This window comes from Lactuca serriola, chromosome 1, assembly GCF_051521515.1.
Source record: "Lactuca serriola cultivar US96UC23 chromosome 1, Lser_US96UC23_V15, whole genome shotgun sequence".
Taxonomy (NCBI): Eukaryota; Viridiplantae; Streptophyta; class Magnoliopsida; order Asterales; family Asteraceae; genus Lactuca; species Lactuca serriola.
Genome location: NC_136408.1, coordinates 21,291,063 through 21,305,347, shown reverse-complemented (window position 1 = coordinate 21,305,347; position 14,285 = coordinate 21,291,063). Strand labels below are relative to the sequence as shown.

The 14,285-nt window shown below is 36.1% G+C and overlaps 1 protein-coding gene across 1 annotated transcript; it reads right to left on the bottom strand.

Moving 5' to 3' along the window:
• Nucleotides 1-9,455: 9,455 nt before the first annotated feature.
• LOC145068494 (transcription factor bHLH110-like) lies at nucleotides 9,456-13,538 on the bottom strand. Its single transcript, XM_079015501.1, has 7 exons — nucleotides 13,405-13,538; nucleotides 12,510-13,224; nucleotides 12,064-12,198; nucleotides 11,876-11,941; nucleotides 10,976-11,041; nucleotides 10,038-10,097; nucleotides 9,456-9,806 (listed from the first exon to the last, which is right to left on the bottom strand). The coding sequence occupies exons 1-7, from the start codon at nucleotides 13,503-13,505 to the stop codon at nucleotides 9,681-9,683; spliced, it is 1,269 nt and encodes a 422-aa protein (XP_078871627.1). The 5' UTR covers nucleotides 13,506-13,538; the 3' UTR covers nucleotides 9,456-9,680.
• Between the last annotated feature and the right edge of the window lie 747 nt (nucleotides 13,539-14,285).

The following is a 14,285-nucleotide window of genomic DNA, read 5'->3' as shown; positions in this document are numbered from 1 at the left end:
CTCAATAGGTAGGATAGGTTCATCCCTATTATCATACAACATCTATCGCATCTCATCCCTTTGTTCGGCTAACATAGCCCGAATCAAGGCTTGCACCGCAGCCATTGTTATCGGTTCCGGTGCTGCTGCTACAACAGGTATTTGCTCAATCACTGGCGGTTGATTCCTGTTTTCATCCGCGTTTCCAACGTCACTCCTTGTTCTCACCATTTTTGATCTACACACCGAATAAGGTGAAATTAGATCCTCATTCACGATAGATATTCAAATCATCCTTATTACTCCAAAACGTTTACATGCTAGTTCTAATAACGTAGGCATACGCTTAGAATCCTACACACTTAAGGTTTCCAGATCCGGCCGGCAACAGACCGTAGATCCGAACAAATAATATCATATATGGCAACATATAACATTTAGCACATAAAAGCATTTTAGGCAACTTTCCTGAAAATAAACTAGTGCCCGTGTCTAAAATCCAACTGACACACATCTCAAAATTCCACTTAGCATTCTAAGTTTAAGTCTAGAAATCCTACAAATTCCTAGTTCGCTTAAACTAATGCTCTGATACCAACTGTGACATCCCCAAAATCTCGGCCAGAAAAGACCGATTTCATTTATGGTTTATAAAATAACTTCAGAGTAAATCCTTTTGATTTAAAAGTGTTGCGGAATTTGTTCCCAAAACAAAACATGATAAAATAATATTTATAAAGCATTTCATCAAGAGATGCATTTTCATTATATAATCAAAACTCGGGATGTCATGTTCCGATACAGACCATAAAGCATAAACGATAACATTACAAGTCATTCAACAAATATATACATATACAGACTTGTAAACAAAACAACTCGATGATTCATCCATCTTACGCCCTTGCGCCACTTCCTGTAATACAAATAAAACTGAGTGGGTCAGGCTTGGGAGCCTGGTGAGCATATAGGGTTTTCAACCCACAATAAATTAATTATATTTAATTTCACCAACCAATCACTATCCCGATTACCCATTCCCGTTATCTCACTTTACGTCCCTAAAACAACATCTATCTCAAGGGACCTAATCTAGGATTTTCATCGGGACGGACATCACTGCTAAGGGGTTTCCTCAACAATAGATATCCTAAAGGCAACCATGAGGGGGATAGAGTACACCGGTGAACACATCGTTCACAACACCTACAGGTTATGAACCTCCTAGCGTTCCACTAGACTGTCTAGAAAGAGTCTGTGGTCGTTATCCCTACTCCGCTGAATAACTAGATCAACAACAACAACAACATCGAGGCCTCTCATCTGTTTATTACACACCAACTATCTACCCATGTTCTACCCAACATATTAGTAGATAAAAATATATATATTCTCATACATAGTTTAAAACCTATATAGCATTTTCATTCAAAATATATTCCACATAACAGATGAGGCACGCCCACATAACACGTATTTCATAGAAAGCAATTCAGATCTATGAGATGGAAGAGAATGAATATACATTCACACATATAACAACAATATTATACACATAACACGTATTTCGTATAAAATACTTCATAATTACGCGTTAGAAGAAAGTAACCACACACTTACACGTATAAACCACAATATACTTAATACACTCAAACCATACTTGTATTATTATCGTGTTTATGAAAGGTAGTATACACTCACTTGATCAGAAGATGATCAGACAACACTACAGCTTGCAGAAGTAGTAATCCTCAGCAGATCTGGAAGATCTCTACAAAAATCGAACTTCTCGCGGGCAGAGCTTCGGCTCGGGAATCGCACTTCTCGGGATCTCGGGATCGTAAAACTTCCTTCTTAACTTGGATATGAGATCCGGGGTGTCGGGATGGCTTCGGGGGTTTACGCGCAGAGCTTCGGCACAAAAACGAGGAGAAATGAGCAAATAAGCCCGGAACCCTCGCATCCTATTTATAGGAGGCTGGAGCCTCGGAGTACGCAGGGCGTATGCCTGTACGCGAGGCGTACTCGTCCGAAATCGTCATGGTGTTCGTCATCCGAAGAACTCGAGTGCGAAGGTCGTCATGCTTCGCTGTACGCGGGGCGTACAACAGTACACTGGGCGTACTTCGGATATGCCTGGTGACTCCCCTTCAGATAATACCGGGTTTAATAATTAAATTTAATTATTAATTCTTTAATAAACTTCGAAAATTTATATCTCCTTCATATTAACTCCATTTTCGACGTTCTTTATATCCACGCGTAGGTGAGACTACGCTCTACAACTTTCGTTTAGACTTCGTCGGCTAATTTTGAATTTATTTTTATTATTTATTTTTAATAGGTCGGGATAGAAAAACTTCGTTATAAATTCATAACTTCTTCGTTTGACGTCCGTTCTCGCCTAACTTTTCATCGCTTCGATACCAACAACGAGACCTTCGATCCTCGTTTAGATTGTTTCGGCTAAAAACCGCTCGATCTCAAATCGAGTATTTCAGGCTGCATACCGGTAAGTCGAAACTTCAGAAAATCGTAACCTACTCATACGAAGTCAGATTTGGGCGTTCTTTATATATTCGGAAACCTCGTTTCCACTACTACAACATTATCCAAAGATATCAAGTTTATTTTACACTTTAATTTTAACGCTTATTTTTATTCTTAATTAATCAAACCACATAATTAAGCAATTAAGCACAAAACACATAATACTCAAATAATACATTTCTATTATTTCAAAACGGGTTACAAAGGTTAACCTAGACTATTATATCAACATTAATGACAAGCCCAGAAACACAGGCGTTACAGAAACTCGCCTGATACTGCTGAACTGCTGCTGCTAATCCCTTTGACCGCTACCTGACCACTGACTCCGAACTACTGCTCCACTAGCTCCCCGAGCTACCAATATCAACATAACACTTAGTCTAACTGACCTCCAAGGTCAACTAAGTCAAGTCTTGCCAATGACAAAGTCCTGGTCAAAGTCAACCTTTCCAGGTCAACCCTACTCGCTGAGTCCACATACTGACTCGCCGAGTTCATATACTCAGGGTCCTTCCATTCGCGACATGACTCGCCGAGTCCAACAATTTCCAAGTCCTAACCTGTCCAACTCGCTGAGTCTCCACTGACTCACTGATTTGAACCTCAACTCGATGGGTTTGGGGCTACGCGACCTGACTCGCCGAGTCCAAGAACAAACTCGCCGAGCACAAGGAAATCTTCATCCAACTCGCCGAGTTCATGCCCATCTTCATCCGACTCGATGAGCTGTTCATCCCACTCGTCGAGTTCATCCTCATCTTCATGTTACTCGCCGAGTCCACTCGAAGGACTCGTCGAGTCCATTCAGATCTACATACATGCAGAGGACTTTTGAGTCATGCATGGAGTCCAAACTGTAGATCTACCCTTCCCAAGCCTATTCCCCACGTAAAGTTGCAAACTTTACGTATAGAGAAGGAGATCTAGGCACAATCCACCATAAACTAGGGTTTAAGACAAAGAGGCTCCGAAATCGACTCAATGGATGATACTTTGTGCTTCTCTAGGCAATAACACACTTGGATCTGAAGTAGCAACTCCAGATCCGGCTTCTAACTCAATTGGGTGGCAAACCATGGCTTAAAAGCCCCAAATCTCACAACCATAGAAGATCTAAAAGAGAGAAACGACTTATTACCTTCAGATGCTCAGAAATGTTCCCCAATCTTCAGATCCAAGACCAACTCTTGAAGCCTCAATGATTTCCCCTTCTTCTTCTTCCTTCAAATCACTCAATATGGCTTGGTAGCTTGAATGGGCAACAATGGGGCTTGGGGTTCGATGCTCTGGGTGTAAGAGGTGGTAAAGGGACCCTAGGAAGGAGATTAAGGCGTTTATAAAGGCTCCAAGTCCCGAATTTAGGGTTTTCCTCGCAAAGACCAGACTCGCCGAGTCACCTTGGCCGACTCGCCAAGTCGGTCACTTACTCCTCGACTCGGATCTCACTCGGACTCGCCGAGTTCCTCCTTGGACTCGCCGAGTTCCTCCTTGGACTCGCCGAGTCGCCCTTAAAAATTAGGGTTTCTTTCCTTTCTTGGCCTTCCAGATTTTGGGTGTTACAAGAGGTGAGTCTTCTTCCAGTAGGACCAGGTCTAAGGCACCAAGGCCGACCCGTTTATATATGTTAGCGTATGCCGAACTTCGGTCTGATGTCTGGCGGGGCCGGATGAAGGTCTCCATGCTTGATGTCTTTGTGATTCTTGCATGTATTGTTATGTGTTCCGGACTTCGGTCCGATGTTGGGGCAAGCCCGATGAATGATTAGTTATATGCTATGTGTTATTTGTTCCAGATCTCGGTCTGATGCTGGGGCAAGCCTGAGGAAGGTTTAGTTTATATGTTTATGTTATTTGTTATATTACATGTTTGTTGATATGTTATATGTATACCGGACTTCGGTCCGATGCCAGGCGGGGCCCGATGCCGGATTCGTCCGATGCTGGGTGGGGCACAATGTAGTGGGAAAGGCCCAATGTATGCTATTATGTGTATGGTATGTGGCAGTTTGGGGAGAATCACTAAGCTTCGTGCTTACAGTTTTCAGTTTTGGTTTCAGGTACTTCCGGTAGCAAGGGGAAGAGCTCAGGATGATTTCATGGCACACACCACAATTTTCAACCTGGGATATTTTAGACTCTGATATTTTGATACATGGTTTTGATACTATCTTTTGATATGATGTTTGAGATACATGATTTGAGATTTTATTATGTTGTTTTATGAATTATGGGTTTTCTTAAATGGTTTAAAACAAAAATTTTGGACTATATTTTTGGGATGTTTTACAAGCCGTAAATTATATATGTGGATTTTCTTTTCGATCTTACCCGAATAGAATTGACAATCTTGTATTCATGCATGGTCCAATTGGTTTTAGACCCGTTTTGGGGACTTGACTTGGTAGAACATCAAAGTTTTCTTTGAATGGTTATGTGTTGTGCTAAATTGGTTGACAATATAGATGCAATATGTATCTTGTATATAAGCCCCAAAAGAAATTGGAAATCGAGATACAGGGGTTCCGATAGTTTATTCCCCTTCGAGTCAAGAACATAGCTATGTGTTGTTGTTGCGTGTGTATCTCACCCTCTCCCTTCAATCGCTGGTAAGGAATTAAGAACAAAGGCATTTGGAAAACTACTGTCATCTTCAACCTCCAACACCACAACTAATCACCATCATTTGTCACCATAATCGTCCACCTACCTGAAAAGCAATTCTAGGTTTAAGAAAAATGATTCCAGATAGCTTCCAAGCAAGATTATCAATGAAAAAACACATGAAATCGGAATGAAGAATAGAATCAAAACTATCGCAGACTCAGGCCCTCCAAACTCCGATCGTAGACCGACCATTAGTTTCTTCAGCCTCTGCGTACATCCTTGTTGGGTTGTTGTGATGCTTCACCGACTTGTATATCTATAGAAGTATGAATGGAGAATAGATTCAAACCTAGGATACCAAGCAAAGAGAGAAACCTAATCAGAATAAGATGAAATCTCGGAGAGAAGAACATTCATAAGAATATCTATGAGTGGGAATGGGGAAGGTGGGTGTCTTGCTTGAATACGAACATACGTCTTATCTGGTGGGTGAGGACGTGAGTGAGGTGTATTATAGTTTTAATTTTCTTTTAGTGAAAAATGCTAAATCATTAGCAGACGATAGTTATAAGTAAAGGTCCCTTTTTAGCAGTTAAAAATTGATTTTATGCCTCTAAAGTATTAAAAAATAACATTAAGGAGCTTTTAATACAAAACCCGATAGTTGATTGGGTTACAGTGACATTTACCCATAAAATAAAAGGCAAAAAAAGTCATTAGAAGAAAAGCAACAAATAATGTCAGTGGAAGAAAAGTAACAAAATCACTTTTGGTTTCTTCCAAAACCATCAGTGTAGTCTCTTGGTTTAGTGGCATTTTTTTTCATAACAAGCATTCAATTTTGTAGTAGTGACAATCGTTTAGTTAAAGAAAATGAGGAATGCATCTTCATCTCAGGTAATGTACTCACAAATGTTAGGAGAGCCATCATCAAGCTAGTTCTATCTACTCCAATAAAAGTAACATCAATCCTGAAATCATTTTCTAAAACCATCAAGTTAAAGGAACTAAAAAAACCAACATACTAAAATAAAAGATGTAATGTAACTAACTACCACCTTCTATGAAACCGAGTCTTTGGTAATCTAACATGAGCCACATCAGTCAAATGAAAGTGAAATCAAAATTCTATAATGAAAATAACAATTGAAATAAGTACATCTTACATTTGAGATCAATATCAAGAAGCTCATAATTGCAGACTTAACAATGCCTGTGATCGCTTATGAAAGAGTACTTAGGCATTCTTCTTCTTTGGATATGATGAAGCAAGAAACTCTCGACCACTCTGGAAATAGCGAGATTGTATCATCAAAATGTAACGATAATCTAATAGATCTTGAAATTAAAAGTTGGGATAAATTTCTTTTGAATGTCTCGTGGGATATAAACCATTTCTTCACCTCTTCCAAACACCAATAAATGTAATTTTCGTTTTCGTTTGGTCCTGGTATTATTCAATCGAGTGTACATAAAAGGGGAGGGGTTTACAGGGAACCGATTGGGATGAAGAAAACAAACACCAAATATCAAACGTGCATCATGAGGTCTATATAAAATACACAGGGACTAAGAGGATATATGAAGCAATCGATTTCAATTTTAAGGACGACTACTTGTTGATTTGTCATTGAATACAACTCCATGGGTTTAAATCAGAGAAAACGTGTAAAGATATAATCGAAATGAAGGAACCGTGTTTCCATTTTAAATGCAGATTTCGTTCCTAATTTTTCTCTACTGTGAATTGGCCAAACGGGCAGTTTCAGAAATTCACTTGGTAATGTGAGCGGGAAAATTAGATTGGGGGAGGCTGAGAGATTGCCACGTGGCAGTTTGGTACACTTTTATTATAATAGGAGATATTTGTCGGTTAAAAAAAGAAAAAAATTAGGGATGCAAATAGCAAAATTATTTAGTAAGTTATTTGACATTTACTCGTTAAGAGTTCGATTTGAAATCAATTTTACACGAGCTGAGCTTACAAGAGGCTTATGTAGTCAAGATGAGATTTGTTATTCTTATGTGTTGAGAGTTAGACATTTAAGATACCTTACCAAAAGTTCAACATCATATGAGATTGATTGCGATCCGTATCTCATGTTCAACATGATGTCTGTGACAAAGAGATAACTAATAACTTACCTTATACACCAATTGTAGCCTTGGGATAATGGGGAATTGGGCGTTGATAGAATGGCACAAAGTTGTATGTTGATAAGGGCAGTGAAATGTTGCTAGACGTTCACCAATGTCTATATCAGTCTAATATGAGTCTTGCACATGTGGGAGATTGAAAGATCTAGTATGGTCCAGAGTCGTATTAAAGTGATATTGCTAATTTAACTTGATATAATTGATTATTTATTAGAAATTGATTTTAATAAATATTCATAAACTCTTATAATAAATTGGGAAAACATTATTTCATGGAATTAATTATTTTACAATAACAAGTAACATATTATTACATATGGTATGAATTAATAAGTCATACACAACTTTTTGGACTAGATAAATCATTTTGTCTTTTATCTAAAAGTTGAAGTTTATAGTTTATAAACTTGTTTTATAAAATTTGAAACTAGTTCTTTCTTTTTCTTCCCATAGATGAAAATAGTCAAAGGGATGGAGAGTATGATCTCTTCAATTGTTAAATTAAAAGAGTTAAGCCTAAGAGAGACATGCTCATGACATAGGGACATGGTTTTCTTAAAGTGTAAAGACTTAATGGTTAAGGACTTTACTTTATGATTAAGACTAGAGGCTTGCATTTAAATCATTCACTCTTGCATGCATTGGTCGAAAATCACTCTCCCTCTCTCACTCTTACTCTCTTGCATTGTTTCAAGTGTTATAAGTTGCTTGTATTTTCTCTCTTGGATAAAATACGTCTGTATTTTATTTCCAAGCTTAAGAGTACATCAAAAGGACTAGCATCCTACATCAAGTTGGTAATTGGTTGGTGTCTCAAAGGTTCTACATTCTCCATCAAATTCTAAGCCCCCCTTAGAGGATCCAAAGTGTACAAAGGTTGTTAAACTCTTATTTTCTTTGATGTTTGTTTTCTTTCTAAACTTTGCAAGAAGATCTATGGTTGGTTATAACTAGTTTATAATTGTTCAAAAATACTCAAGTCTTCCGTTGCTAAAATCTTGTTTTTGAATAAAAACCCAACAAAATATATGATGGTTATTTACAATTCTTAACTCACTTATTAGTCGAATGTATTTTTGCTATCTCTACCTCACATAAATTTCGGCTTTGTGGACAACAGATGGAAATTGTTTTTCCATTGCTTGAGCAACAAAACTACTATCACCAACTAGCAAGAAGCTAGATATTTTCCTTTCTTTTAAAAACAACACAACTAACAAGAAGCTAACTCAAAATGCCAAATTGGAAATGATAAAAAGCTAGATATGGACATGATATCCCCATCAACCAATCCAACTTACTTCAACACCTCATGTTAACAATCCATATAAAATATTATACGATAATAGAATAAAAACGGTAATCTATCCTCAACTTATTATCCTCAAAAGCACAAGAGTTCTGAAACTTCCAAAGACCATATAATTTTGTAGTTAATACCACCTCAAAACCCTTGATGTAGTGTACAACTCCTAAACACAAATTAACCCTGTTGATTCTCAGAATATCCAATACAATCTCTTTTAATCCCGCATTAACTAAACGAATATCATAGATTTGGGGATCATAAAGTTTGGAGAGAAAAATTCAACTTTTATAAAATTGATAAATGACCATCCAAATTACAACATCACTATTTCAATAGGAAGCAAAGAATTAAGCTAACCCGAAAAAGGTCATGGGCCGAACACAAGCCAAATAACAAAACCTAAAAAAGATAAAAGTGTGTAGAACTGCACTTATAAAACGTTTTTGAGACTAAAAAATAAGAAAGGCTCTACCGACATGCTCTACATTTTAAGCTTTGATTTAACTGGTCACATACCTCAACTAGAGCCTTTGAGCATAGTTATGAAACTTAATACTCTCTCAAATATGGGTCATTTCGAAGAGCATTGCTTCACCATGGTGATCCAAACCATGCTTTAATTCTAGCAGAATGTTCGAGATGACATTATTTTCAATGATACTAAATGACATATTGTGCTACTATTTTTGTTCTTTTAGCTTTCTATTGGATCTCGAATATGAGTAAAAATAGACCCTTGAACTGGGTTTCAAGGGTTTCCTTTCCTAGCCCTCCTTGGTATGATTGGTTCCTTTGCAATTCCATGGTTATCTCGTTCTCTTTGCTACCATCTATCTAATTTTCTCAAAAAAGTGTTGTTCGAGAAAAAAATTGGATACATGAATATATGGATCAAACATGGTGCATCCTTGTTTATATCTTTTACAAGACTACCGAATCTGCTCCGTTTTATTAACAAAAAGTAGAGATAAATTAAACAATCGATCTAAAGCCACATATATAATTTCCCATGCTCAATATGTTCTTGTCACTCAGGACTCAAGTCAATAATGAGCTAATAATCCCATCAAACTTATTAGCTAGGGGGTTGCCCAAATGTTTCCACCTCCATATGTGACATATGACAAACACGATAATGGCACTAGGCACAACCCTCGACTTCTAAGATCCCTCTTCATCTCTTCATTTCCATTTTTTATTGAACCCTGAGATGTAATAATATGTAAGCACATTTCTAATTGATTTCTTTGATGTTGATTTAAAAAATTTCAAGTTAAACGGCTAGCTTGTTTCATTTGTTTCATATTATCGTTTAAACAAACTTTTCTTTCATGAATTGGTTTTTTCTAAAAGTTTAACAATGCCATATAGACCGAGTTTGTTAAACATATATATAGGCCTGCACTTGAATTCAATAAATTCCAAAAGTTACTTACCCCTCGTGTCGATGTTCTAGTGGCCTTTTGTGTTGAGTTCATGTATGGCACGCTTAACGTCTGCAAACAATCAAGAGCTGATAATTATATATAGCATATATATTGTTAATTTAGACCAATGAAAAATGTCGTCAGTTGGCCTTCCTTTTAAACCTTTTAAGGTTTATATGTTTTTTTTTTTTTTTTTTTTTTTTTTTTTTTTTTTTTTTTTTTTTTTTTCGTGTATCAATAAAAAATGTAGAGAAAAAATGTATGGCATCCTTAGCAATTAAGACTCTTAGTTACAGAAGACAGAAAGTCTCATGGGTGGAGAGTGTGTGTGCATCAGCATGAGCCCTACATTGTGCCATAAGATTGTGTGAAAAGCACGTATGGGCTCCATACCCTACAGTTTTATCTAGTGGTACACTTTGAAATTTCAGCATCATCAGGACATAAAATTGTAAATTAATATTCTTTTTGAGTTTCATATATACTATTCAATCAACGACACATCACTTTATGTTTTATTATCATCTTAAATCCATTCTGTAGATTAGGGTTCTGCCGAGAGTTATAGATATATAAATTATCATATAAGTATATATACTCACAAAGAGTAGTCAAAATTTCTACCCGAAAGAAATTAATTAACTATAACATATTTGAAGTTAATTAAAAGATGACAAATTTGGTTTTTAAATAATAAATTGAAGTTGAAAAATTTGTGGGATGGAAAAACCGACTAATAATAAGAATGGTAGATATATAAATTGGTCGAGTCACTGATTCCAATCTACCCATCGATAGCTTGTTTATTTTAATAAAATTTTCTTGACTTTTAAATAATGAAAATAATAATAATAATAATAATAATATAATATAAGCTTGGAAGCCCTAACGAAGAACAGAAACCAAGAAGAATGTTTTGAAGAGAAGAATTAATTAAGTATAGGTACCTCAACTTGATTCTGCAGAAACTTGATATATCCAATGGCTTCCATTAGCACTGATGCAGTATCTGTCTGCAAATATTCCCCATAAATCCTCACAATCACGTTTATCAAAACCATAGTTAATTAATTAATTATTGATTGATAATAATATAACAATTAATTAATTCATTAATCTATGGCTTGTATGGATCAAAGAAAGCAGTTCCGAGTTAACAAAGAAAAAGAAGGAAAAGAAAGAGACAGTGGGCGGTGGTCTGCAACCCGTTTTCAGGCAAGACCTGTGCCTTTTCCCAGAAAATTGAGCTGCCCATAACTCAAGTGACTGCTTCAAGATTTTTGCTTAATTCAAAATTGTCAAATTGAAGTTTATGTTTCTCCCTTCATTTTTTATTCTTACTTTTGGGAGCAGTTACTTTATTCAATTATTTAGAACCATGAAATCACGAAGTAGAAAAAAAAGAAGAAAAATCTTCTGTTTCTGTCAAAAAGAAGAAGAAAAAGAAAGAAATAACTAGAATATTACAGGAGCAACGAAGTCAATGTTATGAACCGAAATGTTAGGGTTTAATGTAAGTGCATATATATGTATAACTTTCTGTAATTTTTAAAACAAAAAGAGCTTGAATTAATTTGAAGTTGATTTATATATGAGTACGGGATATAAGTGTATATATATTACCTTCTCTATACTATATATATAGCATGGATCGTTGAATAATAGCATATATATATGGATATTTTGTAACCATCGATTCTAGTCGCCAAAATGGTGTTTTAATTTCCCATTGAAAAAGCGCAAAGCATATTTCAGTATCAGAAAATTTTAAGAAAAAAAGCTCTTTAATTAGTGCAAGAAAGGAGAAAGCTAGCAACTTTATGAGAGGACGAAAGATAACACTATACCTTGCCGAAAGGTGCTACCATTTGCTGAAGAGCAGATATTCTATCGCCTAATTTCTCCTTTCTAACCTGATTCACCAAAACACGCACACCCATGAATATTTGATACTTAATTGAGACTATAAAAGTAAAAGAAAAAAAGACAATTTTTGTGATTACTAATTGTAGAAAGCGCATGTAAATTAAATCACCTTCAAGGGTGCGCAAGAAGGGCGCAACTCCAGTTTTGATTTCTTGGGTGGAGTTGCTTTAATGGCCTTTGCATCCATATAATTGCTGGCTGACCTTTTCGCTTCTGTAGTTTCGACGATGAAGGGTGGTAATACCTACAATGAATTTTAAACCATGTGTATAAATTTTAGGTTAAACTTTCGATTATTTAATTAAACCGAAGAATGGAAAGTTTCTGTATCAAAGTAAAGATGGATGCATCATCTTCTTCTTCAGCAGGCATTCAATGTGTGCTAAATTTTAGGTTGAATACTGTGCTAAAATTTAGGTTGAATAGTACTTATTTTCTGGACTGACTTTATCACGTAATATTAAATATATAAAATACTAGCTAGGGAAACTATAAATTGACCACAAAAAAAAAGAACATAAGACAAAAAAAAAAAAAAAAAAAAAAAAAACTCACCTTGCTATGACAAACGGCTTGGCTGTGATTTGGCTGATGCATTTGGTCAAGACCATAAGACAAACAATTGTCTTTTAAAAGGCCTCCAAGATTATGAATATTTAGGGAAGAAGGTTGATAGCGAAAACTCCCATCAAATGTTGGAGAGCGAAAAGGATCTAAAGCAGGCAAGTTGATATCAAAAGAGCTTGAGGAAATTGCCAATGGTGGTGTTGATGACGATTGATTCAAACTCGAAATATTTATAGTTGGAAGAATCTGGCTAAAGGTCCCTCTATAACAACTATTCGTATCATCAGAATACGACACCGATTCCTCCGAAAAGGGTATTTGATTCATATGCTGATGATCGCTTTTTATTTGGCACCCATTTGAAAAAGTTTTGAGAAATATCTCTTGATTGTTATCATTGTCGTATCGAATCCGTTGATGATCATTCTTTGACATGTAGGTTGGGGATGGGTGTAAGTGTAAATCTTCGATGCTGGATGTTGGGCTGCTGCTTATGATCATTTCTGAGAGTCCTGGATAAGATCTCGAGAGTGAGACTTCCTCCTTGATTCTTGCAAGATGTTGCAGTTCATGAGCCATGAAACTTTCCATCGTACTCAAGGGTAATCCTAAGTCTTGCACAGTGGGAGGAGGAACGAGATCTATGCTATGATTTATGTGTTGCTTCACATCTCTTGAGTTTGTACTGATTCTAGTACCATTGCTGCAGAAATTTGTACAATGAGATCTAGTGATTTAACATAGATAAGAAAGATAAATTGCTCTCCAAATAGCATTTTCTTTTAAGTATGTAAGAGAATTAAAACCCTAGATATGTATGAATAAAACCCTACGTTTATAAGCATGAAGATTAAGTGTGTATGAGAGAGAGAGAGGAACTTACAGGATGGGGTTTTGATACCAAGCAAGTCCATAACAAGAAGAGTCCACAAGAGGCTGGTGGTGTTCTTGTTGTTGTTGGTGATGAAAATTTGTAGATTCCATAATTATATGAATGATAGACTGTGTGATACACTGCAGCTGATGCTGTTCTATACGCCTTTTTAATCAACTTTCTAAAACTAAACTGGAAAAAAAAGAAGGGAGATCTTCTTTCTTTCTTTGTTTTTTTAAATGAGAGGGATCAAAAAAGCAAAAAATTACCAAAGAATCTATCCCTAACTTCAACGAAACAGGGTTTCAGGTGACACCCACATACCATACATCAATACATGTAAAGATTAAGACATACATGGACATGGATATACCTCTCTCCTACTTTTAGCCATACTTTTTCAAGGTTTCTGCTGCACTCTTTACTCTTTCAAGCTCTCTTCTAAAGCAACCCTTGAAAAAAGCAAGCAAGAGAGAGGAACACACACATATATATGTATATATAATCTCAGAAAGAACACAAAAAGATTCACTTTTATCTTGGTATTATTTTCTCTTTTCAGTGAAACTTTTTACACATTTTCACTGATATATATATTATATTATACGTAAACAAACTGAAATAAATTATGTCTCTTTCTTAATTCCCCTCTCTCAATTTATACTTGGGATGGGTTGAGGAGATATATAGATAAGCTGCAATTACAGGCACATAATTATATATGGTTGTTTCAAAAACATCATGATTACAAATCTCAGCCTTTGCCTTCGATCCCAAGGCTTTCAACAAAAGTCTGAACACATAGATAAACAATAATGATACCAATGCCCATGCTCGACCTCTCTCTTTCTCTGAAGATACCCACATGCGTATAGGACTTTATATGTATG

Bases quoted from the DNA above. Each gene is read 5' to 3' on its own strand.
- LOC145068494 (XM_079015501.1), bottom strand. From the start codon at position 13,505: ATGGAATCTACAAATTTTCATCACCAACAACAACAAGAACACCACCAG. The intron at 13,225-13,404 runs GTAAGTTCCTCT...AAATTTCTGCAG, and splicing joins TGGTATCAAAACCCCATCCT to CAATGGTACTAGAATCAGTA. The intron at 12,199-12,509 runs GTGAGTTTTTTT...AATTCATTGTAG, and splicing joins AAGCCGTTTGTCATAGCAAG to GTATTACCACCCTTCATCGT.